Source organism: Bison bison, unplaced genomic scaffold (genome assembly GCF_000754665.1).
Source record: "Bison bison bison isolate TAMUID 2011002044 unplaced genomic scaffold, Bison_UMD1.0 scf7180017864384, whole genome shotgun sequence".
Taxonomy (NCBI): Eukaryota; Metazoa; Chordata; class Mammalia; order Artiodactyla; family Bovidae; genus Bison; species Bison bison.
In genome coordinates this window covers 12784066-12810611 of record NW_011494956.1, presented here as the reverse complement: position 1 = coordinate 12810611, position 26546 = coordinate 12784066, and the positions used below count along the sequence as shown (strand labels likewise).

Genomic DNA, 26546 nt, shown 5'->3' with positions numbered 1-26546 from the left:
ATATACCCATCTGAATGCAGAGTTCCAAAGAATAGCAAGGAGAGATAAGAAAGCCTTCCTCAGCAATCAATGCAAAGAAATAGAGGAAAACAATAGAATAGGAAAGACTAGAGAGCTTTTCAAGAAAATTAGAGATACCAAGGGAACATTTCATGTAAAGATGGGCACAATAAAGGACAGAAATGATATGGACCTAACAGAAGCAGAAGATATTAAGAAGAGGTGGCAAGAATACACAGAACTATACAAAAAAGAACTTCATGACCCAGATAACTATGATGGTGTGCTCACCTAGAGCCAGACATCCTGAAATGTGAAGTCAAGTGGGCCTTATGAAACATCACTATGAACAAAGCTAGTGGAGGTGATGGAGTTCCAGTTGAGCTCTTTCAAATCCTGAAAGATGATGCTGTGAAAGTGCTGCACTCAATATGCCAGCAAATTTGGGAAACTCATCAGTGGCCACAGGACTGGAAAAGGTCAGTTTTCGTTCCAGTCCCAAAGAAAGGCAAGGCCAAAGAATGTTCAAACTACTGCAAAATTGCACTCATCTCACATGCTAGTAAAGTAATGCTCAAAATTCTCCAAGCCAGGCTTCAACAGTATGTGAACCAAGAACTTCAGAAGTTCAAGCTGGATTTAGAAAATGCAGAGAAACCAGAGATCAAATTGCCAACATCCATTGGATCATCGAAAAAGCAAGAGAGTTCCCAAAAAACATCTGCTTTACTGATTATGCCAAAATCTTTCACTGTGTGAATCACAACAAACTGTGGAAAATTCTTCAAGAGATGGGAATACCAGACCACCTTACCTGCCTCCTGAGAAATCTGTATGCAGGTCAAGAAGCAACAGTCAGAACTGGACATGGAACAGCAGACTGGTTCCAAATTGGGAAAGAAGTACATCAAGGCTGTATATTATCACCCATGCAAAATGCTGGGCTGGATGAAGCACAAGCTGGAATCAAGATTGCTGGGAGAAATAGATACTCAGATGACACCACCTTTATGGAAGAAAGCAAAGAAAACTAAAGAGCCTCTTGATGAAAGTGAAAGAGGAGAGTGAAAAAGTTGGTTTAAAGCTCAACATTCAGAAAACAAAGATCATGGCATCTGGTCCCATCACTTCATGGCAAATAGATGGAGAAACAGGAAACAATGGCAGACTTTATTTTGGGGGGGCTCCAAAATCACTGCAGATGGTGACTGCAGCCATGAAATTAAAAGACACTTGCTCATTGGAAGAAAAGCTATGATCAACCTAGACAGCATATTATAAAGCAGAGATGTTACTTTGCTGACAAAGGTCCATCTTGTCAAAGCTATGGTTTTTCCAGTAGTCATGTATGGATGTGAGAGTTGGACTATAAAGAAAGCTGAGTACTGAAGAATTGATGCTTTTGAACTCTGATGTTGGAGAAAACTCTGGAGAGTCTCTCGAACTGCAGTGAGACCCAACCAGTCTATCCTAAAGGAAATCAGTCCTGAATATTCATTGGAAGAACTGATGTTGAAGTTGAAACTCCAATACTTTGGCCACCTGATGCGAAGAACTGACTCACTAGAAGAGACCCTGATGCTAGGAAAGATTGAAGGTGGGAGGAGGAGATGACAGAGGATGAGATGGTTGGATGGCATCACTGACTCAATGGACATGAGTTTGACTAAACTCTGGGAGTTGGTGATGGACAATGAGGCCTGGCATGCTGCAGTCCTCGGGGTCACAAAGAGTCGGACACGACTGAGCAGCTGAACTGAATTCAACCCAGTGTCACAGGCCTTGATCCCAACCTTCTACAGCCTGACTCTTCCTTGTGTCCCTGGCCCCAGCCCCGAAGGGCTCATGTTACAGACTGGAGGACACAGTAGTGTGCCCAAAAAAGACAGTTTGTGGACACAAACTGTCCATTTAGAGAGTTTCTTCAGGTCATAAGCACAGAGTCACCTCATGAGAAAACCAGCCATCTGCCTCATGGTGTAGAAGAACACAGCCTTTTCCCAAGTCAGAGAGGAAAGAGTACGCCCAGGCTCAGTGCATTTACAATAAAGCAAAGAACAAACCGGTAAGAAGGGGTAGCTGGCGTGTTACTACTCACAGGAGTAGTGACAGTTACTGAACAGCTCCTGCGACCCATGAAGGAACAACTAAACCAGGCAATTGAGTGAAAGCTGGTGCCACCATGAGGAGCTCTCAGGTTTTAAAATTAGGCTTGGTGATTCCCTGGTGGCCCTATGGATTTGGAGCTTTCACTGCTGGGGTTTGATCCCTGGTTGGGGAGCCAAGATCCTACAAGCCCATGGTACAGCCAAACAAAATTTTTTTTAAATACAATTCAGCTTTAGCCAAAATCAGAAACCCGAGAAATGAGGAGAGAGGGGCATTAAGAAAATTAGTTGAACCCTGGTTCCAAATGTAACCCCCACGCACTGTTTTCTGAATGTGTTCTGATTCATGGAGAACCACAGATGGTGAATCAGCTTATTCCAGGACTGCCCGTTGTAGCCAGGGCGCATGGCCTGAATTAAAGCTGATTTATATCTGCCCCCATAAGCCCTGAAGTGTCACGTCCAGTCCTGTTGCACTGATTTCAAGTTCACTGTTACCAAGTTAAGCTCTAACATTGTTTCATCCATGGGACTTCCCTGGTGGTCCAGGCTAAGACTTCACTCCCAATGCAGGGCGCCTGGATTCAATCCCTGCTTAGGGAACTAGATCCCGTGTGCTGCAACTAAGAACTGCAGTTAAAGATGCTGCGTGGCACAGTGAAGACTGAAGCTCCCAGGTGCTGCAAAGAAGACCCGGCGCAGCAAATAAGTATTTTAAAAAATATTTTGTCTAAAAAATAAAATCATTTCATCCATAATGTAGATTTATTCCTAGGGAGACACTGTCCTCTAGCTCAGTAAGTATCCCCTGAGATGACATCGTGTCACAGCAGAGTTCAATAAACTGATGTCCATTTATTTTCTAAAAATGTCAAAGATGGCCCCCCAAAAGTACATATTCCACATTCATACTGTTTAGTAAAGCAGGAAAGTGGATACCATTATTTTTATTCATGAAGGATAGCTAAATCAAGATAGTATTGGTGCTCAAGAGAGGAAGTTCCAGTTCTGGAAGTTTCCTTATGTGCAGCAGATACAAACATTCTGACTTCAGCTTGTGGCCTCACCCTGGTCACGGGCTGCCTCATCCACATCCTCCGGGGAGCACAGCATTTTGTTGGGGCCCTCCGCTCCTTCAGCCTCATGGCCTGTGGGATGACAGGCATTTTGTAGGATTCTTACAGCAGGCCAGTCCTGTTCCCCCACCCACAGACTGTCCACCACAGAACAGCAGAAAGATAGACAGTGAAGCTAGGGGTCAGGGTGAACAGAGCAGCAAAGAGGTCCTAGTATGTGGGTCAGGGACTAGGGGAGAATTAGGAAAGGAAGTGACTCTGGCTGAGCATTTGTGTCAGGGCCCCAGGCTATGAGTGTCACAAGAACCCTCTGAGAAAGATGATGATTATGGGGCTATAACGGGTCTCATCATCTCTCACAGATGAGACAACCGAGGTCCAAAAGAGTAACTTTCCTGAGGTTATTCTGCTAATAAATAGCAGAGGCAGGATTCAGACCCAGGACTCTGTCTCCAGGGCCCAGAAAAAGTGCTGAGTACACAGAAAGCACACTCTGCTCCTGATGGCTGAGAAGGTGCAGCACATACATCAGAAAAGGGCAGAACACTCGCACCCCAACCAGGCTACTTCCGGGTCATCCCCACGGGAAGCTGTGCACTTACACCCAGGTGTGATCCAGGCCCAGACCCTTCAGCTCCTCATCACGGGAGGTCAGGCTCACACTCTCCCAGCTCTCCCCAGTGAGTGTTCCCCAGCCAGTTCCCTCTCCTCCTTCCTCAGAGTCATACCTACCTGTTCCAGTCACTACCCCAAACGGATGAGGAGGTCCCCTGACACACATGGTGGGCTGTCTGTGAGGGCAGGTCCCTAGAGGCAAGCTGGTCTTCCCAGTACTGCCCGCACCAGGGCGAGAGTCCCTAAACTCCATCTCACTCCCAGTTGTCCCTCAGCCAGCAGTAGGCCGCACCAGGATTAAACAAGGGCCAGCAGGGTTCAGATCTCACCCTTCCCTTCCTTGCCTTCGGACCACTTATTCTTACTTGGCTGGTTGTGGATCTTGAGGAGACCATGATGAACATAAACATTTAGGGGAAGTATTTGGGTGAAAACCCCTAACATGGAGGCATACAGAGGTTATTACCGTTTCAGATCTGCAGGCAGCCCTCTCCAAAAAAGGCCACCTTCACATCCTTTGCTTTTCCCAGGATGTTCACTCCTGGCCCCTTCCACCTCACCTGAGGCTCAAACAGAGATGTGCAACTCGGCAGGGGCAGCACAGGCCTTGTTCTCCCACTCACGGAGTGGGGCGGGTCACATGTGCTCTGAGCCCCATGGGTTTCTCACCCGGATTTGGAAGGGGTACCTCCAAAAAAGGCCAGCACACTTTTCCCAAATGGGGCTGAGGGATACGAGCGGAGAAGGCAATGGCAACCCACTCCAGTACTCTTGCCTGGAAAATCCCATGGACGGAGGGGCCTGGTGGGCTGGGCAGTCCATGGGGTCGCTAGGAGTCGGACATGACTGAGCGACTTCACTTTCACTTTTCACTTTCATGCATTGGAGAAGGAAATGGCAACCCACTCCAGTGTTCTTGCCTGGAGAATCCCAGGGATGGGGGAGCCTGGTGGGCTGCCGTCTATGGGGTTGCACAGAGTCGGACACAACTGAAGCGACTTAGCAGCAGCAGAGGGATACGAGAGCCACAGCAGCTCCAGGCAGAGGGTACTTCTGTATAACCCTCTATTTCTCGGCAACACCATCAAAGGCTTGGTGGGGCCTGCGGAGCTCAGAGGAAGTGACCAAGCGACTGTCTGGCCTCTGCCTTGGAAATTGGCTTCTGGAAAGTTAGTTACATTTTCCTGTGGTTTCCAGGGGCCAATGCAAAGTAACTTTGCAACAAGAGTTTGGCTTCAAAGTGAAATATGCAGCAAAAAATGTAATGAGATATTAAAAAGCAACACTGTTACTCTGAAAATAAAACAGCAGGACAGTTGCTAAAGTTTCCTAAGGGGCCCAGTTTTTCCTAAAGGTGGTTACCACATAGTTACTATCAGTAACCAACGCCCCCTCCCCAAACCACACACACACACAGACACACACCATCCCCACTGGGGATTAAATACAGACCAGATCTGCCTGGATGACTTACCCAGAGGGGCGGATTCTGGAATCTGGTCTGAAAACTGAAAACCGGGGAAGAGCAGGGCCAGTTCCCGACGGGCGTCTTCTGAGTCCCAGCTTCCATGGACTGCATTAAAGGGCATTTCTGTGCCATACTGGGCCCGGAGACTAGCAGTGTCCAAAATGTACAAGAAAGAACGGTCTCATTTGAAAAGAAATGTTTTGATCTCTGGCAACACAGCTACCCATCAACAGGCAGCATTTCTGTGACGTGGCTTTCTCTGCTGGAAATGCCAGGAACGGCATCAAGGGTTATGGTAACCAGTGGTGTTCTGACCTTGTTTCATTTGTGCAGCAACCCTGTGAGGGAGACTAGGGAGACCATCATGTCCCCAAGTTTAAATATGCATGAGTCAGGACTTCCCTGGTGGTCCACTGGTGAAGAACCCGCCTTGCAATGCAGGGAGTGCGGGTTTGACCCCTGATTTTGGAACTAAGATCCCACACACCATGGAGCAACTAATCCCGTGTGCCACAACTACTGAAGCCCTTGTGCTCCGGAGCCTACGTGTGGCAACTAAGACCTGATGCAGCCAAATAAATATTTTTAAAAGGGAGTAAATATGCATGAGTCATGGTGTGAGCCCAGGAGCTGTCATTTTGTAGCTGTTACTACTGGGGGCTAGGCAAGCACCCTGCTGAGGGCTTGATACAAATTGGCATAGTTAATCCCTCAAGGTTCCCTAAAATAATACTAATACTGATAAGATTTCCTTTATCTCAAACAGTGTTCCAAGTTCCCTCTTTCTCTCTCTTAATCTGAGGCAGGTCCTTTCCCGTTGTAGTTCCCATTTTCCAGATGAGGACATTAAGACAGAGGGATTAAAGCACAGATGACCCAAGACCACAAAGTTAGCAAGAGGAAGAAGAGAGATTCTAACCACAGCGCTCTAACAGCCTCCCAAGATAGGTGCTCACAACCCCATTTTATAGATGAGAGAACCGAGGCTCAGAAAACCTAAGATCTGAACTCTGGGCTCTTTCATCATCCCCGGCTGCCCCAAACATGAATGCTCCCAGCTCCCTACAACTATAAAGTACAACTGCAGTTAGTCTCTTGCTAATGTCTTTCTTGTTGGCAGGGCCTCCCTCAGCTTCTTCAAAGGCAAGACAGTGGATTTGGCAGTGGTGGTGTCAGGCTAAACAATCACACGGAGCCAGGGAGCCGACCAAGGCAGCCTAGCGCTGTGTGCAGAACAGGGTGCTCAGACTCTAAGGGACCTCAGGACACCTTGGGTATGGAGTAGGGGGTAAGAGATCAGGGGGCTGAGTCTACACAGCCGACTCCTAGGCCCCACTCAGTCTCTGACTCAGCAGGCCTGGGTGTAGCCCTGGAATCTGTACTTCTGGGTCAGGGTTTCAGATGGCTCTGGGACCACAAACCCCCTGCTACAGAGAGAACAGTGAGGACTGGACCCACAGCAGCCTTCAGAAGAGGGCAAGAGGCAGCAAGGAGGCATCCTCTGAAGGGCTGGGGTGGGATCAGAGGGGGAGGACATCAGGGTCTCCTCAAATACATAACAAAGGGCAGGGACTCCCCAGCATATAACAAAGAGGGAGCTTCATGGCCATCAGAGTGCCTTCTGTGTTACCCACAATTGGCTGAGCCCCTAGCAGGGCTCTCAGCTTCCTCGGATGCAGGTGTTGAGATGCATGAAAGGACCATTGCTGCTGACATTACCTGTCAGGCTGCTCCCTCCTTGCCACATGAGGGTCACAGGGCCCCATGAGGGTTCGCCAGGCAGTGACCACGTCCTCGGTGCCCTCAGTCCTGGCAAGGATCAGGAGGTGGCTTGGTCCACTGCACATGTGATGTACCAGCTTCTCAAATGTGTCCTAGCACAGGGAGGGAAGGGAGTGAATCAGGCCAGGGGCCCCAGAGGCCCATCCCACCCACAGGATGGGAGAGGGTCCGTGAGCTGCCTCACCACCAGCCAGCATGCCCTGGAAGAGCCCAGGGAGGGGAAGTGGTACCCAAAGACACAGAGAACCCAGATATGAGGCTCTGAAATGACATGTTTGGGGTTGAGCATGAAATTATAAGAAGTTGGATAGCATTTAGAAGACCACACACATGGAAACCAGGGGATACAGCTGAGACTTCTTTGCAGCATCTTGCAACCTTTCCCCCTTCTTCAAGTAGCAGCACTCAAGCTTCCTTTGGGGAGCGGCCCTTCCCCGTTTCACTCAGTCCTAGTCTGGCCGACAACCACAATGCCTATCCACCCCTCCCCACACACCCTCCTCACCTGAGAGGTGGGGCCCAGGCTAGGAGACCCTGTCTCCCAGGTGGGTGGGTCAGAAGCAGAAACAGATGAAAAGCGGTTGAATCTGTCACCCAACAGGAGCACCTGAAGTGACTGCCCGTGAGGTTTTGTTTCAGAAATCCACACCCCTGCCTTGGTTCTTCTTATCCCCACACCTTCTCATGCAACTCCTTCAGCCTTCTTTCTTCAGTTCTGGGAGTCACAAAGAATCCCCCCAGTAATTCCTATTTCATTACTTAAGTTAGAGTCAAACTCTAATCTTTGGGAGCATACCAAGCAACGTCTCCCTGACGCAGCCTGTAATCATTATGCTGAGAGTAATTTCATGGCCCACTTGCTGTTCATAATCTTGTTCTTCATAATAGTCTAGTTTCTCCCAAACTAATATCAATTTACAAACATAATGTTGGAGAAAGAGAAAGAAATGCAAGCATGTTGGATACATGGAAACTGAAAAACTGACCTCTCCAGCTCTGTGTTGGTAGAAAAGTCGCATTTCTGCTTCTGTCATGGTTCTCTCTTCATTCGTTAAAATGTCAAACCCAGCTTCCTGGATCTGTAGGAGATATACACACATATATATGGTAAAGAGCCAGACATCCTGGAATGTGAAGTCCTATGGGCCTTAGAAAGCATCACTATGAACAAAGCTAGTGGAGGTGATGAAATTTCAGTTGAGCTATTTCAAATCCTAAAAGATGATTCTGTGAAAGTGCTGCATTCAATATGCCAGCAAATTTGGAAAACTCAGCAGTGGCCACAGGACTGGAAAAGGTCAGTTTTCATTCCAATCCCAAAGAAAGGCAATGCCAAAGAATGCTCAAACTACCGCACAATTGCACTCATTTCACATGCTAGCAAAGTAATGCTCAAAATTCTCCAAGTCAGGCTTCAATAGTACATGAACCATGAACTTCCAGATGTTCAAGCTGGAAAACACAGAGGAACCAGAGATCAAATTGACAACATCCATTGGATCATCGAAAAAGCAAGAGAGTTCCCCAAAAACATCTGCTTTACTGACTATGCCAAAGCTTTTGACTGTGTGGATCACAATAAACTGTGGAAAATTCCTCAAGAGATGGGAATACCAGACCACCTTACCTGCCTCCTGAGAAATCTGTATGCAGGTCAAGAAGCAACAGTCAGAACTGGACATGGAACAACAGACTGGTCCCAAATAGGAAAAGGAGTACATCAAGCTTGTATATTGTCACCCTGCTTATTTAACTTATATGCAGAGTACATCATGTGAAATGCCAGGCTGGATGAAGCACAAGCTGGAGTCAAGATTGCCGGGAGAAATATCAATAACCTCAGATATGCAGATGACACCACCCTTATGGCAGAAAGCAAAGAAGAACTAAAGAACCTCTTGATGAAAGTGAAAGAGGAGAGTGGAAAAGTTGGCTTAAAACTCAACATTCAGAAAACTAAGATCATGGCATCCAATCCCATTACTTCATGGCAAATAGATGGGGAAACAATGGAAACAGTGACAGACTTTATTTTGGGGGGCTCCAAAATCACTGCAGATGGTGACTGCAGCCATGAAATTAAACAATGCTTGCTCCTTGGAAGAAAAGCTATGACCAACCTAGACAGCATATTAAAAAGCAGAGACATTACTTTGCCAACAAAGGTGCATCTAGTCAAAGCTATTGTTTTCCCAGTAGTCATGTATGGATGTGAGAGTTGGACTATAAAGAAAGCTGAGCGCCATAGAATTGATGCTTTTGAACTGTGGTGTTGGAGAAGACTCTTGAGAATAACTTGGACTGCAAGGAGATCAAACCAGTCAATCCTAAAGAAAATCAGTCCTGAATATTCATTGGAAGGTCTGATGCTGAAGTTGAAACTCCAATACTTTGGCCACCTGATGTGAAGAACTGACTCATTTGAAAAGACCCTGATAGTGGGAAAGATTGAAGGCAAGAGGAGAAGGGGACGACAGAGGATGAGATGGTTGTATGGCATCACTGACTCAATGGACATGAGTTTGAACAAGCTTTGGGAGTTGGTAATGGACAGGGAAGCCTGGCATGCTACAGTCCATGGGGTCAAAAAAAGTTGGACATGACTGAGCAACTGAACTGAACTGAAAGCAAGCACAAATTCACATTTCAATGTGTTGAAAGTAAAAGATGATGGAAAAACAATATTAAAAGCAGCAGAGACCTTCATTCTCATCATATCCGACCTTATTTAATTTAAAAATTGTAATTTAGGACTTTCCTGGTGGTCCAGTGTTTAAGAAATCCACCTGCCAATGCATGGATACAAGTTCGATCCCTGGTCTGGGAGGGTCCCACATGGCACAGGGCAACCAAATGCATGCACCACAAGTACTGAGCCTGTGCTCCACAATAAGAGAAGCCACCCCAATGAGAAACCCATGCACGGCAACAAAGAATAGCCCCCACGTGCCACAACGAGAGAAAAGCCCTCACACAGAAACAGAGACCCAGCACAGCCAAAAATAAATATTGTGATTTACCTCATTGGAATTTTAATTAAACTCCTTAGACACCTCTTCCCCCTAGGACATTGCTACACTATGCCCCAGCCCTGTTTTCCACCAGAGAAGACACAAGTATAGTCTGTAAGGAATATGTTGTCTCTCTTGCTGCTGGGCTAGGTCTTTCCGTCATGTCCAACTCTGTGCGACCCCATGAACTGTAGCCCACCAGGCTCCTCTGTCCATGGGGATTCTCCAGGCAAGAATAATGGAGTGGGTTGCCATGCCCTCCTCCAGGGATCTTCCCAACTCAGAAGTCTCCCGTTGTCTCTCTTACCTTCATGATAATCTCATCTGTCTTCCCATGGACCACCGCGTCTGGTTTAATGATGGCCAAGGTGCAGGCCTTCTCTGATGACACTGCAACAAGCCGGGGATGGTGCTGTCAGACCCTGGACTCACAGGAGGCTCTCAGGATGCTCTCCGCAGGGACTGTGCAGCTCCACACAGCCCCCGCCTCCCTCCCCCAGCCTCTTGGCTGAGCTTCTGCTGACCTGGACTCTAGTGGATGCAGGGGTCTGGCTCCAGACCCCAACCCCAGCCTGGCTGCAAGGGACACGAACTGGGAGGGAGAGTGTGGGGAGGGAGGAGAGGATGGGAGGTGGAGAAGGAAATCAAAGACGACTCAGGAGCAAAACCCAGAAACAACCAAGTCAGCCTGGAGAGGGGACAGAGCTGGAACAGAGGCGAAGCAGGCCAGGACACTCTGGTCCCTTCCTGTCCCCACCTCATGATTCTTGGCCTCTAACTGCAATCTACTGTGTTCTCGTCTCTGGGGCATCTTTCTGACTTTCTAGCATGTGGTCAGTGGTGGCTGCCCCAGGCTCCAAGTCCACTCAGGGCTGACACGTACTACCAAACTCCTCTGTCTCTGTCCCGTTCTCCTGAGAATCAGCCGCTTTGTTGTTTGGAGCCCAGGCACCAGACAGAGCTCACTGGCCAGGCTACTGGGTGGCTGTGTCCACAGGTCAAGTAGCTGTGGTGATGAGGGAGATGCCACACGGCTGCTGTCCACTGCTCAGGCCCACAGACGCCTCGGGGGAACCCACATCTGTGCACAAACCCATCCCTGTCGGATTCCGGTTTGTATGGACTTGGCCTTGGTGAGCTCTGCACGCTGTCCACAGACTTTATCCCCCACGGCCTATTTTCTCTTTTCAACTTTCACATCAGTTGTGTTGACTCTGAAAATCTAAAAAATGTGGGCTGAAAAAGTGTGGATCATGTTAAGCAGCCAATCGGTTCATTCTTCCCTGAGCACTATTTCTAACATCCTATGAATCCTTGGACTTTAAATCCCCTTAGAAAGTGACCAGTTAAAGAGACCACACAGAGGTATAAGGTGAGAAGAGGAGAGGCCAGAGCAGGAGCCCAAGAACTCCAGTCTGAAGAGAGAGCAAAAGAAAAGAAGCCAAGGAAGGGGAGGCTGTGGACAGGCCAGAGAAAATGAGAAAGAAAATGAGAAAGGTTGAGATGCCTCAGACATCAGACAAGAAGAGGAATACTTTGGTTTTTGTGGGGTTTTTATGTGGACCATTTTTAAAGTCTTTGTTGAATTTGTTACAATATTGCTTCTGTTTTGGGCCACAAGGAATGTGGGATCTTAGGGCTTCCCAGGTGACGCTGGTGGTAAAGAACACGCCTGCCAGCACAGGAGACATGAGAGATGCGGGTTCAACCCCTGGGTTTGGAAGATTCCCTGGAGGAGGCAGCCCACTCCACTCTTCTTGCGTGAAGAGTCTCATGGACAGAGGAGCCCGGTGAGCTACAGTCCATAAGGTCACAAAGATTTGGACATGACAGAAGTGACTTAGCACATGTGGGATCTTAGTTCCCCAACCAGGGACTGAACTCATCCCCCTTGCATTAGAAGGTGAAACCTTCACCACTGGACCACCAGGGAAGTCTCAAGAAGAGGGTTTTGAGTAGGAAGACACTGTGGACGGCAGCCAAGCCTGCAGCAGGATACCATAAGCTCTGACTGGTAACTGCCTGCTGGATTTGGCCCCAGGAAGGTCACTGGAGCCCTGGGAGCAGCAGAGGGGCAGTGACAGAGGAGAGGGCGGCCCAAGGAGTGTGGACCAGGAAGCTGAGCTGGGAGGAGTGGAAGGCTAAGGGCAAGGGCAGGCGTTGTGTAGTTTCCTAAGTGGAGAGATTGGATTTAGGAGAAAATAATGGGAAAGAGAAGAAGAGATAATCCATAAACGAGACAACGAATGTTTCCTGTGGAAGCCAAATCGCTGACTTCTCTTTCACACTTGAAGTTTCTTGCTCTCCTAAACTGCACCACATCGCTTATTAGAATCCATTTCAGACAGTCCTTGTTATCGACACATAAATAGCAGTTTTTCTCGTTCAGGCAGTAATCAGAACTTCCTCCTCTCTCCTATTTGGCTCCTGAGCCACATCCTGGTTTCCTCTGGTGGCTCAGGGACCATCAGGAGCCACCTTGCCAGGAACAACTTCTCTAACTTCTAGCTTCTCTTCCCACTGCCAGGTCAAGATGTTCGCACAGTAAAGGCTCAGGAAGAACAGTGATGCTCAGGAGTGTAAAATCCATGAGTTGATACTTGGGGACTAAGAGGAAGAAGGTACAAGGCTGTGGGGAGGGGAGGGGTTCAGTACAGCTGACTTTCTCACATTTGAGAAAAATGGTTAAAGAAACTCAAGTTCTTAACTCAAAAAAGGACTAAGGAAACCCTAGCACCTCATTTACCTTATTAGTATCATTCCCCTCCACTTTATTAAGAAAGCCTTTCCTGATGCTCAGTAATTGTCATGAAAGTCACACTTGTTATAGTTGAACATGATCAGAAAGACACTCAAGATGCCATTAAAGCAGAGGGAGATTAACACAGTATGTTTGAAGTCAGGTGATTGGAGATTAAATGTTTTATGGGTTATTTCCCCAGAATTCAGATTATTCAGTAAACTTACTACTCATATATTTTTTTTAAAAACACATCAAGTCCGAGTCTGCACTGCCTTTTGCTTGCTTGTTGGTTCTGTACTCACCCAGGTCCTCATCATCACCATTGTTCTTTTCATGAGAAAAGCATTCATCTTCATCAGAAAGAGCTTCATCTTTAATCTAGTACAAATTGGTCATGGACAGAAAGTAGATAGCTGATTAAAATTCCACAAAGACCTTCAACAACCAACAGAAGCCAAGTAAAGGTTCCAAATGCAGAGCAAAAGAAGAGGGTCAAGATTATCAGTCTTGGAAACTTTTCAAGGTCCTTTTGAGTAACTGGACGGTAGTAGAGGGTGAGAGCAATTGAACACAAGGAAATCCACGCTGATCTTCAGGTTTAGAGCCTGCCTGTTTCCATGAGCATCAAGTAGAAACTAAGGAAGAAGAAAGATGAAATAGAGAGTTGACAAGCAGACAAAGAACTGAAATACAAATAGATAGAAAGCAACTGGCTACACTATGTGGGGAAGTAGTAAAGACAGATCATTTATCTGTGGAGGAGGCACAAGTGTTTTCTTTCTTGGGGAAAATTTGCCAGTTTTCTGGGGGGAAATGTATGATTTGATTCCAATCCATTCTATGAGAACAGTGCTTTGCTCTTTGGAATTGAGTGTGAAAACTTGAACACTGGACACTGCACAGCATTAAGGCTCCTGTGGCAGCCGCTCAGAGCACCAGGAAATACTTCTTTCTAACTAAGGGGTGTCAGTTTTCAAAGGCTGCTGATTCTTTATGAAAAACTCACAGCCCGTGTTATCCTGAAAATGTTGTACCTAAATCACAAGTAGTGCTTTCTGATCCTATTTCTCAAAGTAATGACCCCTTTCTAGTTAAAGAAATGAACCCCCTGGGGTCACAAATAAAACCCAGGAATGAAAGGGGAGGGCAGGTCACCAGGAGAGATGTCCCCCTGAGGCTGACTCCTCCAACCCACTCCTGGATCCATAACTTCATTTTCATTTCTGAATTCACTGTCAGGGTTACAGAAGCCCCTGTTGGGAGATGAAGTGGGGATGAGCGAGAAATAGATGAGACACTGAAGTGTTCTGGATGAAGAGGATGACTTCCTCAAAGACTTCCCAGTGGGCCTTGCACCTCCCCTGAGGTGGGCATTTACTGAAGCTTTCCAGGAACAGGGAGGACACTGGCGGGGCAGGGGAGGGACCTGCTGGCCTGGCCACTTACCACCCTCCGTTCTCTGCCTTCAGCCAGCACCCTCTTTTCTGCCTCCAGCTGCTCGCGGATGGTTTTCTCCAGCAGTGGGGCATTCGCTCCTCTCACCACCGCCACCAGCTCTCCTCCCTGGAACACAGCACAGAGGTCCTACTCAGATCACATGACAGCAACCTCTTTCAAGAGCTAGCGAGTGTCCAAGGGCTTTGGGAGTGTGCCCAAGGTCAAGGTCCATGGACCCCACGCCCACGGCTTCCAGTCACTTCTCTGCCCCCTACCCCATGCCCCCCTCCCTTCAAAACTTCCTTCAGGGCAGCGGGGAGTTAGGTGGGGGAGGACCAGGGCCATAGGTTGTGAGTCACTAAGTGTGGCCTCTCTGTGGCTCCTTCATCCAACAAGTATCAACTGAGCACTTACTATGCCCAACACCAAGACAGAGGCACAGAACATAAACCCAAAACATGGAAAGACACAGACACTGCCCTCAGTGAGTGGGTGTGGAGTGGGGAGGGAGATGGTGGTGTCAGAGAAACAACTACAACAGGATAAGCCCATTGCATTAATAGGGGTGCTTGGGATCTGGGGCAAGAATCAATTCCCAACCCATCTGGGGTGATCAGGGAGAACCTCACAGTGGAGGTGCTGTTTGCAGTGAACTGGAGGTTCCCATCTTTGATTCTTCAGAAGTCTCCATGCCCGTCACTCACAGACCATCATATACACTGGGTCCTCCTTCTGCGTCCATCCCACCCTCAGGGGACCTCCACTGCGTGACGACAGTGACCAGCTGCCACATGTCCCCACATGGCCATTATAACTGACGCTTTAATCCGCGTGCTCCAGGCTCAGGCAAGCAAACCACTGCGGTAATGATGCCTTTTCTGCCACTGAGCTCTGATGCCATGTGGCTGGGGGCATGTCCATCTCAGCATCTCCCACTCCCCCTCCCTCCCCCACCAGGTTCCATCAAATAACTTCAATCTCCCTCCTGAAGGCCAAAGCTCAAATGATGTTTCACCAGAAGCTTCCAACTTGTGAGACTTGCTGCCGAGGGCAGGAGCCCGAAGGTTTCCAAGCTAAACAACCCCAGCCCTGGTGAGCAGACCCCAGTTTCTCTGACTGTGTGACGGAGCACTGTACTGAGTCAGGAGGAGAAAATCAACCCGTTGTCTTCAGGGCCTGGCAGGTGACCTAAAGCCAAGAGCCAGATGTGAGATGGTGGGCCCTCGGGGGCTGGGAGCCCCACGTGATGTCACAGCTGAAGGCAACCAGGTAGTCTTGCAAATGCTGAACCACTGGTTGTCATCCATCGACCTTCTCATTTCCAACTTTATGTCAGCATATCTTCATATTTAATGATGAAGCAAAGGTAAATACAGGAGCGTTCATGTTGTGGAGCATTCATGTTCCCTCTATGGAGCACAGTGGGATTCGCCAAACTCTGTGCTGGGAGTGAGACTTCAGTCAAGAGTGCTCATGAGCTAGAAGGTGCACAGGTGTCTGAGGGGATCGTCCTCTGTCCCGAGTCCAGTGCTCAGGAGGCCTGCAGCCCAGAGTGATTCCTCAGGGTTCTGCCCGCGAGCAGTGCCGTGATTGAGGGCATTGGTCCTCGGCCAAATAATAAAGTCAGGAGAAGCCAGCACCTCTTGCTGGGAATAGTGTGGGCTCTTGGTGAGAGGCATCCTTCTGAACACTCAGGGGTGCAGCCGTGGGACCATCCCCGACTGAAAAGGTACTCACGGCATAAAACAGAAAGGTCGGCTCGCACTTCCCTCGGTATCTTTCAAGCACATCAAGACAGTCTGCCTCTGCCTAAAGGAGAGACAGATGGTCAGCAGGCTGATGGGACAGCCGCATGGGACACACATTTCACATACGCATCTCACACACACACACACCCTTCATCCCCCACATCACATACCACATACGCACACACAGACACCACAAATACACATACCCCTCATCCCACACAACACACACACACCACACCCCCTCACATCCCACACACACCACACACACACCTCATCCCCATACCACATACACACACACAGACACCACAAACACACATACCCCTCATCACACACAACACACACACACCACACCCCCTCACACACCACACACACACACACCACACCCCTTCACACACCACACACACATACACACCACACCCCCTCACATACCACACACACACCACACCCCCTCACACACCATACACACACACCCCACACCCCCCTCACATACCACACACACACATATACCCCTTATCCCCATACAACATACACAGACACACAACTATACCTCATCCCCACACCACATACCACATACACACACAACACACTCACCACACACAGACATCACATACACACATACCCCTCATCCCACACAACACACACACACCACACACCCTCACATACCACACACACACACACACACACACACACCACACAGACATCACATACATACATACTCCTCAACCTGCAAAACACACACACACCACATCCCCCCTACATACGACACACATACACTTCATCCCCATCCCACGCACACACACACACTACACCACACCACAGCCCCCAATACTAAACACCATATACCACATACACACACAGCATACACATCCATTACACGTAACATACACCACACAACGTGCACACACACGTTATACACCCACACACACCATACCCCACACATACATTACACACCACACCACACACAGTACACATAACACACAGATCACATCACACACATTGCACATAAGTCACATACTATACTACACACATAGATTACACATAACACACACCATACACACATCACACATATACATTACACAGAACACACACACTACATAACACACATATGTTACACACCACACACACCACATACATACATGACACATCTCACACACACACATGAGTGATGCCCTCCCCAGGTGGAGCCCTGGCTTTTCTCTCTCATGCTGCTCCTTCTAATGTCTTTTCATCAGAACCTTAACAAGTGTCCTGTCAACATACGGGTAAAAAGTGTTGCCAGTGTAGTTTTTTGAGGAATAAAATAAGGAGGAAATGACAGCTTCTCCTGCTCCGGATCAAGGGAGCTCCTCCGCTACCATCCCACGTCTGCTCCTAGTGGCTGGGACACGGGAGGGTCCTTGAGCTCTGCCTCCAGGTCGGATAAAGCCCGCCATTCAGGCCCCTCCTGCTCTCCTCCAGTGAAGCCTCACAACCGGCTCCCCGGAGGAGGGCAAGCCCCGGAAGCCCCGCTTCTCCAGAGTTATCGCGAGCGAGCGTCGCTCCCGTGTGTACTGGCTGAGCCTCACCCCTGGCAGCTCATCCCGCGTCTCCTACGCGCGTCTCCGGAAGTGATTCCCATCTCCATCCACTGACCCAAGGAAACTTTTGCTGAAAGTCCCCTTTAAGGAGTAAGGATAGAGATCTTAAACCCTGTGCTCTGGAAGTGAGACTCCAGGCTTCACGGTGTCCAGGAGACAAGAAGGAGGAGCACTGGCCTCAGAGTGGCCAAGCAGTCCCTGTTCCAGAGCCAGGGGTGGCCGAGGCCACCGGGACTGCGGGAGGCGGGGAAGGCAGGAAACCTCCTCCCCCGAGAAACTGGCATCAGCAGAAACTCCACAATGAATACTCTCTCCATGATCTGCAAAAGGCCCCTCAGGCTTCCTGTTCCTGTTTTTCAGTGTTTAAGTTTTTTTTGCAACCGTTGTTCGACATTCTGCTGAGAGAGGATCTTACTGATGCAAAATGCAGAAGGTCCGGGCCAACCTCCACCCTCATCTTCTGGAAGAGGCTCACCACGGGCTTGCAGGGGCCACACCAGCCTTGGTAGACGTCAACAACTGCGGGGAACCAAGAAACCGGAGCGCCCGGCCACGTCAGGCAAAATCGATACCAGCACACTCCCACCCGCTCCGATGGCCATCTTTATTTGCTATGGTGGTTTAGTGGTTTAGTCGTTAAGTCATGTCCAACTCTTGCGACCTCATGGACCGTAGCCCTCCAGGCTCCTCTGTCTATGGGATTTCCCAGGCAAGAATAATGGAGTGGGTTGCCATTTCCTTCTCCTGGGTATATTCCCAACCTAGGGATTGAACACAGGTCTCTTATATTGCCGACAGATTCTTTACCAACTGAGCTACAAGGGAAGCCCCATTTGCTGGTTAAGAGGATTTATTCTCCCAGCAGAGCATGAGCGAGAGTGGAAACACAGCGTTCCCTTATGAACTCAGTGTTCCAAATTCTAAACTCAATGAAGTGAGTAGAGTGAAAACCACTTACTTAACATGCATCCTTTACCACAAGGAATTTTCAGGCCTAGCACAGAGAGGCCCTCTGTAACTATTTGAATTGGACTGAAAGTATCTTTTTTGAAAGGAATAGTAGGTGACCTGTCAGCATACAATCAACTCTTAGCTAATAAACACAGCATTACCCTTTCCTCCTGACAAGTTAAAAGCCACTTGCTTTGGGTAAAGGGGAATTTTACCTACTCTATCAAATCAACATTGTTCTCCCAGAAAGTGAACCTAAGAGAGACCTAGGTGGAAACTGGGGAGCCTGTTTCTGCCTTGGTCCTGGTCTCTGGAGTGTGGCAGGAACTGGATACGAGGGACCCTCTTGTCTGATGGCACTAGACCTCGAGGCCTGCAAGAAGCTAAGCAACAAAGCCAACACGTGTGCAGCAGACACACACAGGACCCACTCAGCCCAATCAGACACCACGAGTAAGTGCTAGATGGTGACGTCCTGATGGTCACATTGTAGAGAAAGGATGTCTTCATGAAGACCTCAGCAGTCAGAGTTCATGCCTGATCCACACAGCAGGGCATTTCTGTTCAGCAGCAGGAGTGCATAGTCATGGGGAGGGAGTGTGGACACTGCTTATAAACTCTCAGCTCTGCAAGTTTTAATAGCATGCGATTTGTGATTTTACTTTTTGAAGGTTCACATTTCAATTTTTCACATCGTATGAGAACATTTATTAATAAAACATGGTATAAATTATCTTTTTTTCCTTTTTTTTTGGGCTGTGCCATATGGCTTATGGGATCTTAATTCCCTGACCAGAGGTTGAACCCAGGTCCTTGGCAGTGAAAGCACCAAGTTCTAGCCACTGGACTGCCAAGGAATTACCTAAATTATCATGACTGAAGTTAGCATAGACTGGCAGCACTAACACTGTACCGTAAGAATTAGGAAGAGGATACCCAGTGGAGGGGTGACTTGCATTGGACACTGTGGAAATGCCAGGCTTGGATGGGCAGAGAGGGAGCCCATGGTGGGAAGCATGGTAGGGGTGTACAGGGGCCACTGGGGTTGGGCTGTGGGAAGTGGTGACAGAGACCACTGGACAAGCAAGGAATGCGGGTTTGAGGAGCTCCATCCTGATTTACTAGGCAATGAGGACTCACAGTAGGTTTTTAGAAAGGAGAGTTAATATTTACTAAGCCATCTGCACTTGGCTTTTCTCTCCAAAAAATCCAGCAACATTGGTATTTTTATTCTACCATAGAAATAGAAAAGAGATAACCAACCCAAGGTAAAACAAAATAAAAATTCTCAAGGAGTAGAACCAAGTTTTAGACTGAGGTTTGTCTGATGCCATAGTTCATGCTTTTTCAAGGACTCTAGGAATGAAGATGCACAATTTCAAGAGTATGAGTCAGTTCAGCCAAGCTACATAGTTTTGCAGAGATAGAATCAGACTGGGTTTGGGAGGGATCGGGAAGCCAGACACAGGGGTGGCAGTGTCAAGGGAGGGATGGAAGGAATGGAAGAATCCCTGAGACTTTGAAAAGGAAGTGGGAAGACTAGGGGGGTGACAGTCCTGCAGGTGTGAAGAAGACCCACCATTGAGCCCAGCAGAGAAAAAGAACCGAGTGAAGACAGGGAGAGAGTGTTTGGGGAGGGAGGAAAGTGCACTAGATTCTAGATGTGCTGCGTTTCCAGTACCAACCAGAGAGTCTAAGCCAAATGGTCCCAAAGGCAGTTAAGACACCAGCAGTGGCAAGAGAGAGGGATTTGGTCCTTAGCATCCAGGCAGAGGTGGATGAAGCTCTGGGCTTCCTTAAGGACAACAGCTTCACAGTTGAGCAATTTCAGTAGACCCCAGTAATGGGACAGAAAGGCATTTGGGTCGTACTGGGAAAAAGTCCTGGAAGACTCAGACGACCCTGTATCCAAGCCCACTAAGGAGAACAGTTTCAAGCTCTGGCAGGTAAAAAAAAACAACTGGGACACAGTTAGCTACCAGTCTCTATGCAGGGTTTCCACTGATAGGTCAGCCCAGTCATTTGTACCAACTTTCCATCTCCTCTTGCACTCCCTGGCTCTCCGAGGAGTGGTGGGGACAAAGGCACACTTGCCATGGTTAAGGGGGAGAAGGGACTGGGGACTGGGGACTGGGGAGAAACTATATGAAGAGATTGAATGGCAGGAAGCAAACAGAGAAGGAAGGGAAGAAATGGCAGAGAAATGAAAAGGGAGGGGTGTGTGTGTGTGTGTGTGCAAACCTGAAAAGACTTTTGCATGTTTGAAGGCAGATGCAAGTGAGCCAACCAGAGTTCCAAGATGGTGGTTGACTTTGGGCACAAATCTCTGCTAGCTCTAGAAAGATTCATGTCTTCCTGAGACTGCCTGATGAACGAGGCAGATGAGCCCCTGCTGCCTCCAGTCTGCACAATTCCCTGTGTTGCGCTTAGTGCTGGGCTCAACAATTCCACGCTCCGTAGATGGCAGCTATGATCACATAGGGTGCCTGGAACATGGCAGATCCTCACAACACGATGAGTTTGTGGTTTTCTTACTTATGAGTAGTAAGAAACTCACTTTCTTATGAGTTTGTTATTAAAGATATAGAAGTTTTACCCAGGAGCTGTGTTCTGATTGCATAGACAAACCATATGGACAAAATAGTTAAGACCTGTCACCATCAACAAAGCTTTGTAGCCCCTCAAGTAATAGGGTATGGCCAGACTCACACTCCATCCTGGGTCAATGCGACCGCATTTATTAAGTACCCACTCAGCCCAGGCCTGGACACGTGTGCTCCAGATAGAGATGAAAAGACATTGGCCCTGTGTCTAGAGGCTGGGTGCAGGCACGGAATGCCCAACCACACAGGGGCCACACAAGGCTGGCTGTGTGCTGGAAGGTTGAGACAGAGTCCCACCCCAGATGCCCTAGAGACACCAGGTAGAAGTGACCACACAGAAGTTCAGGAAAGATTTCATTCAAGGAGGCTGCTTTAGAGCTGCCTGAGAAGGAGAAAGATTTCTACAGTCTGTTGGGGTCCATGATACTCCAGGTAGTAGGAACAACACGGATACGAGTGAGGAAGTGGGGAAACTAGTGGCATGTGCTGGAAGGCTAGAGGCCAGGACACACCCCAGAGTACAGTGGGTGACAGGGCTGCAGAGACAAATTGAGTCTTGAGAGAGGCCTGGAGGAGGGGGATTTGAGTGCTAAAGTCATGGTGTGGGGGGCAGTGAAGGAGAGAGATGAGAGCAGATACAAGTTGACAGAGCAGGTGCATTGATAGAGAGAACTGACCAGACACAAAAATAGAGCCCTTCTAGAAGAAAAGTAGAGAAAGGAAGAGTGGGGAGCAGCTGTGATGGGCATCCTCTAAGATGCTGTCAGTGGGCCCTGTCTCCCAGGATTCACACCTTTGTGTGGGCCTCTGCCCTTGAGTGCAGGCTGGACCCAGAGCTTCTAACAAATAAAGAGGACAAACTCGATGGGATGTTACTTTTGAGATTAGGTTACACGAAGACTGTGACTTTCATCTACCTCTCTTGTGTACTTGCTCACTCGCTCTTTTCCTCTCTCCCTGAACCCGCTTTGGGTGGAAGGGCTGGGGGGAAGAAGCTACCATGTTGTGAGTAGCCTTATGGAGAAACTGATGGCAAGAAATGGATGTCTCTGGCCAACAGCCAGTAAGGACCTATATCGTGCCAATGGTCACAGGAATGGACTTGGAAATGACCTTTGAAGATCTGCCAAAGCCACATGACCAAGTTTGGAAGTAAGTTAAACTCTAAGTTGAGCCTTGACATTCTTGGTCTGACTCCTTAGCTGCAGCCTGGTGAGAGACCCCAAGCCAAAGGCACCCACTTAAGCAACCCCTGGATTCTGGGTCCACAGAAACTGTGGGATAATAAATGTTGAGTGCTGTAGACTGCTAAGTTTTAGGGTAAATTGTTACTCAGCAGTAGATATTGATACAAGAAGGGTAGGGGACCAGGAGGCTGTGCTGTTTCCTAGTGACTGTGCAGCCCCTGGTTCCACTCTCTTGGGCTACCTGGCTCTCATTCCAGCCCTCGAGTTCCAAGAGATCCCCTATTCCTTTCAATACCTTCCCCTTTTGTGCCTCAAGTAATTTTAACACTAAATATGCCCTGAGCATGACAATCAGCTCTAAAACAAGGGAACCCTGCTATCCGGCAGTACTGACTAGTTTCCTGAATTGGACTAACAGATGTTGAAATCATATATGTACATATTCACAAAAGAATTACCTTCTTTTTTATTTATGAAGCTCAAGGTTATAGGGAAATGATACTGTTTGCAGGTTTTCTCTCCATGGTTCAATATGTCATTTAGGAATTTTGAAAAGAATGGGTCTAAAAAATCATCTTAAATTACCAGTTAGTCCTTTGGAACTGAGCATCTCCTCCCAAAGTTCTTGGGTGCTGACGTTGACCTAGCATCAGAGAGGAACAGACGCTGTATTACTGCGGGTGCCCATGGGGAGGCAATTTGGTGCGTTTGCTCTAGGTTATCTACTAATATCTATCAGTCAGGTCTCTCTCTTCCCTCTCTGTCTCTTTCTCAATGAAATACTTACAAATACAGCTCAAGCTGCCCTCTTTGCCCAGTCTTCTTTTCTCCTCTCTCTCCTCCTGCCTCCAACCCCAAGAATAACCACTATCCTAAGAAAAATCTCATTTTAAAAATTGTTGGGACTTCCTTGGTGGTCCAATAGTTAAGAATTCGCCTTCCACTACAGGAGACATGGCTTTGATCCCTGGTCAGGAAACTAAGATCCCACATGCCTCAGAGCAATTAAGCCCAGGCAGCACAACTAGAGAAGCCCATGTGAGGCAACCGCTGAGACCGTGAGCTCTAGAGGCCATGCTCTGTAATTGGAGAGGCCTCCCATGGGCAGCAACTAGAGAAACCCTGCATGCCACAACGAAGACCAGTGCAGCCAAAAATTAAAAAAAAATTTTTTTAATTAAAAAATCATTTTTACTTGGTACTTTGCCAAAACTATTATAAAATTGTTTTATGTACATAAATAGGCATAAACAGTATTATATTGAAGATCTCCTTTTGCAATTTGTGTTTTTACTCAACATTAAATTTTGACATTTATCTGAACTCATGTACAGGGAGGTACTAATTTGTTTTTGCTTTTTTGTCTTTTTATACATTGTATGGAGGTATGAATTATATATGGTGAGACATACAGAACTAAACTGTTACACAGGAGTGAGTTTTAACAAATGCATGTACCCAGGTAACCACACTTCTATCACAATGCAGAACATTCCTCTCCCCAGAAAGTTCCCTCTGGTCTCCTCCCGTTCACTCCCTACTCCTCTCCCCAGGTAAACACTAACCTGCTTTCTGCCATAACAAATTAATTTTACTGATTCTAAAACTTCATATAAGTGAAATAGTACAGCATGTCTTTTTTTGTGCTGGTCTCTTTTGCTCAGGTATTTGGGGTGTTAATCTGTGTAATTGTATCTCAGTAGTTTGTTCACTTTTATTCCTGAGCACGTTCCATTGTATGACAACATCACATTCTGCGTGATGGATGATTTGGGGCTCTTATAAATAAAGACTTAGGAACATTGTTGTTAAGTCTTTTGCATTCACCCTTTCATTTGTCTTCAGTAAGTAAATACCTAGGAGTTATATTGCTGGGATATTGGGTCAACTGAGGAACCCTAAATAGTCTTACCTAAGGAGAGGACAGGGTTCCTGGTTGGCAGACCCTAGAACACTGTTTTCAAGGAGTTGACCTGGTAGAGAAGCAATGCTTACACATAGGCCTCCGTGCATAGCGACCCCCCACTCCCTGCCTCAGCAAAAGGGAGCACTTCCTTTGAGCACCACAATGAACTCAGAGCTCTGGGGAATATGCATGAAAAAAACTGATAACAAATGTTATTACTCTCCAAGGGAATATCAGACATAGACACATGAAGAGACAATCATATGGAGCAAAACGCTTAGAGCCGCAAGCCTGGACATATCTAAAGGAGTCTCATCACCACAGTGCTGCCAGGTATGTATCATCCCTCCTGTTTACACAAAGAACAAGGAGGCTCAGAGAGGTTGAGGACATTGTTCACAGCAATAATTGATAGGACCAGGTGCTTAGAATTGATTTACAGACACAGAAAAAGTCTCATAACTCTAGAGTACTAAAATCTCCGTGTTGGAAGGCCCTTAGGGATAATTCACCCAACATGCTCCTTCCACAGATGGGTAAGCTCCAGCCCAGAGCAGTTATGTGATTTATCCGAAGTCCCAAAACAGTCAAGAACCGCATCAAATCTTTGACTTCCAGACCAAAACTCTTCCCTTCCCTGCCCATCCAGCCCCCTGCACACTATCCTTAGCCTGATACTGCTTTCTTCTTTTTTTAAAAATCACATGCAAATTCACTTTACAGTGCTGATGCCACAGAGAACAATAAAGGAGAAATCAGATGCCTGGAGACCACTGCCCATCTACTGAGAGGTGCCTAGAGCCTGACCATGAAAAAATTTTAAAGTTTACTTTAAAAGGCACCCACGTTACATTATGATATTAAAGCCTTCCATCCCACATCCATCCGCTTCCATGCCTGCTTTTTTTTTTTTTTAACCATCACTTTAGAATCAACCACTACTTATTGTCCAGGGCCAGGACAATAAGTAGTTATTGTCTTATTAATTCACTTGTCACAGGTGCAAACAAAGTAAAACACTCTATAAGGAAAGCATAGTGCATAAAATATCAAAACATTCTTTGAATAAGCAAATGATTTCAAGAAGGCAGTGATGGGAGAAGTGGGTCTTCAGAAAGGGCACAGTTACAGACATATGCCCAGACTCTAAGAACTTATATTCTCTCAGCAAGTCATAATTATACCTCAACAAAATATATGTCAGATCGAATTATACTGATTCATATTTTCTTGCTATTTTTTGTTTTAATTCATGTTTCAGTTTCATGGTTGCATAAGCATTATACACATAAGCAGCTTTTATCCAAGTTTGTGATTATATGTTTATATTTGCATGCATGCTAAGTTGCTTCAGTAGTGTCCGACTCTGTGCAATCCTAGGGACTGTAGCCCGCCAAGCTCCTGTGTCCATGGGATTCTCCAGGCAAGAATACTGGAGTGGGTTGCCATGCCCTCCTCATGTTTATATTTAAGTGCACACACAAAAAATTGTCATCATTAGAGGTCAAGATAAGCTTTTATTCCTTTAAGGCAGAAGGGTACAATATTCAAATTTGTGAACATTGTTATATGCCACATTTTAATAGTACATTTTAATTTTAATTTTTTGCTCACACTGTGCGGCTTATGAGATCTTAGTTTCCACACCAGGGATAGAACCTGTACCCCCTGCAATGGAAGCACAGAGTCTTGACCACTGGACCACCAGGGAAGTCATTTTTATACTGCACTTTCCATTGCAGACCATCCTCCCGGCCCCCTATTCCACCCCAATCAAATGCTGGAAGCCAACTTCGCCTTGAGACTTACCTGCAGGGCAATTTCCTTTTTCTTGCTGCCCATGGCTCTACAAAGAAGACAGAAGCTCTGTTATTGAAGGTTCCGGCCATTCTGGCCGCAACCTCACGACAAAACATTGAGTAGATCTGCAAGCCTAGAGCCTCCTTCAGATAAAGCGCCCACCTCCCCAACTCCGCTCCTTCAAGTTAATTATGAATGGCAGCAAATAAACGCAGTGATCCAAAGTGAACACCCCACGGAGAAAGCTGAGCTTAAGCCCGAGGGCTCTTCGCTCGCCAGAAGGTTTTCTGTGGACATGCGGAGTCCCTTCCCCACCGGGAGCTGGAGGAGGGGCGCGCGCGGGGGCCCGAGTAGGGGCGCCGGGCCACGCAGCCCATGAGGCCCCGAAATGCCTGCCAAGGAATTTGAACGGAAAAAGCCTACAGAACCCTGCCATCCCTTCTGTTCCCATTTATTCATGGGAAACTGAGCCCCTGCAAACAGGTACCCGGTCCTCAACCTGCAGCGAGAGTTTCCCACACAGTTTGCCGCGAC

At 47.5% G+C, this 26546-nt stretch overlaps 1 protein-coding gene across 4 annotated transcripts; it reads right to left on the bottom strand.

Annotated features, from left to right (window-relative positions):
* Positions 1-3038: 3038 nt before the first annotated feature.
* On the bottom strand, positions 3039-26546 carry NME9 (NME/NM23 family member 9). 4 transcript variants are annotated; one of them, XM_010858229.1, is made up of 12 exons: positions 26512-26546; positions 26022-26058; positions 22892-22949; positions 17981-18084; positions 15978-16049; positions 14250-14366; positions 13106-13181; positions 10368-10450; positions 8036-8128; positions 6987-7141; positions 5274-5413; positions 3039-3256 (listed from the first exon to the last, which is right to left on the bottom strand). In XM_010858229.1, exons 2-12 carry the CDS (start codon positions 26052-26054, stop codon positions 3159-3161), a joined length of 1029 nt encoding a protein of 342 aa, XP_010856531.1. In that variant the 5' UTR covers positions 26055-26058; positions 26512-26546; the 3' UTR covers positions 3039-3158. The 4 variants fall into 4 exon arrangements, with proteins under 4 accessions (XP_010856531.1, XP_010856530.1, XP_010856529.1 ...); XM_010858228.1 differs by having other exon boundaries at positions 26500-26540; XM_010858227.1 differs by lacking the exon at positions 3039-3256 and having other exon boundaries at positions 4825-5413.

Coding starts and splice junctions, on each gene's coding strand:
- NME9 (XM_010858227.1), bottom strand. CDS start 26,054: ATGGGCAGCAAGAAAAAGGAAATTGCCCTGCAG. Junction 22,950..26,021: donor AAAAGGAAATTGCCCTGCAG/GTAAGTCTCAAG, acceptor CTCTGATGCTAG/GTCAACGTCAGCACCCAAGA. Junction 13,182..14,249: donor AAGGCAGAGAACGGAGGGTG/GTAAGTGGCCAG, acceptor AATTTGTACTAG/ATTAAAGATGAAGCTCTTTC.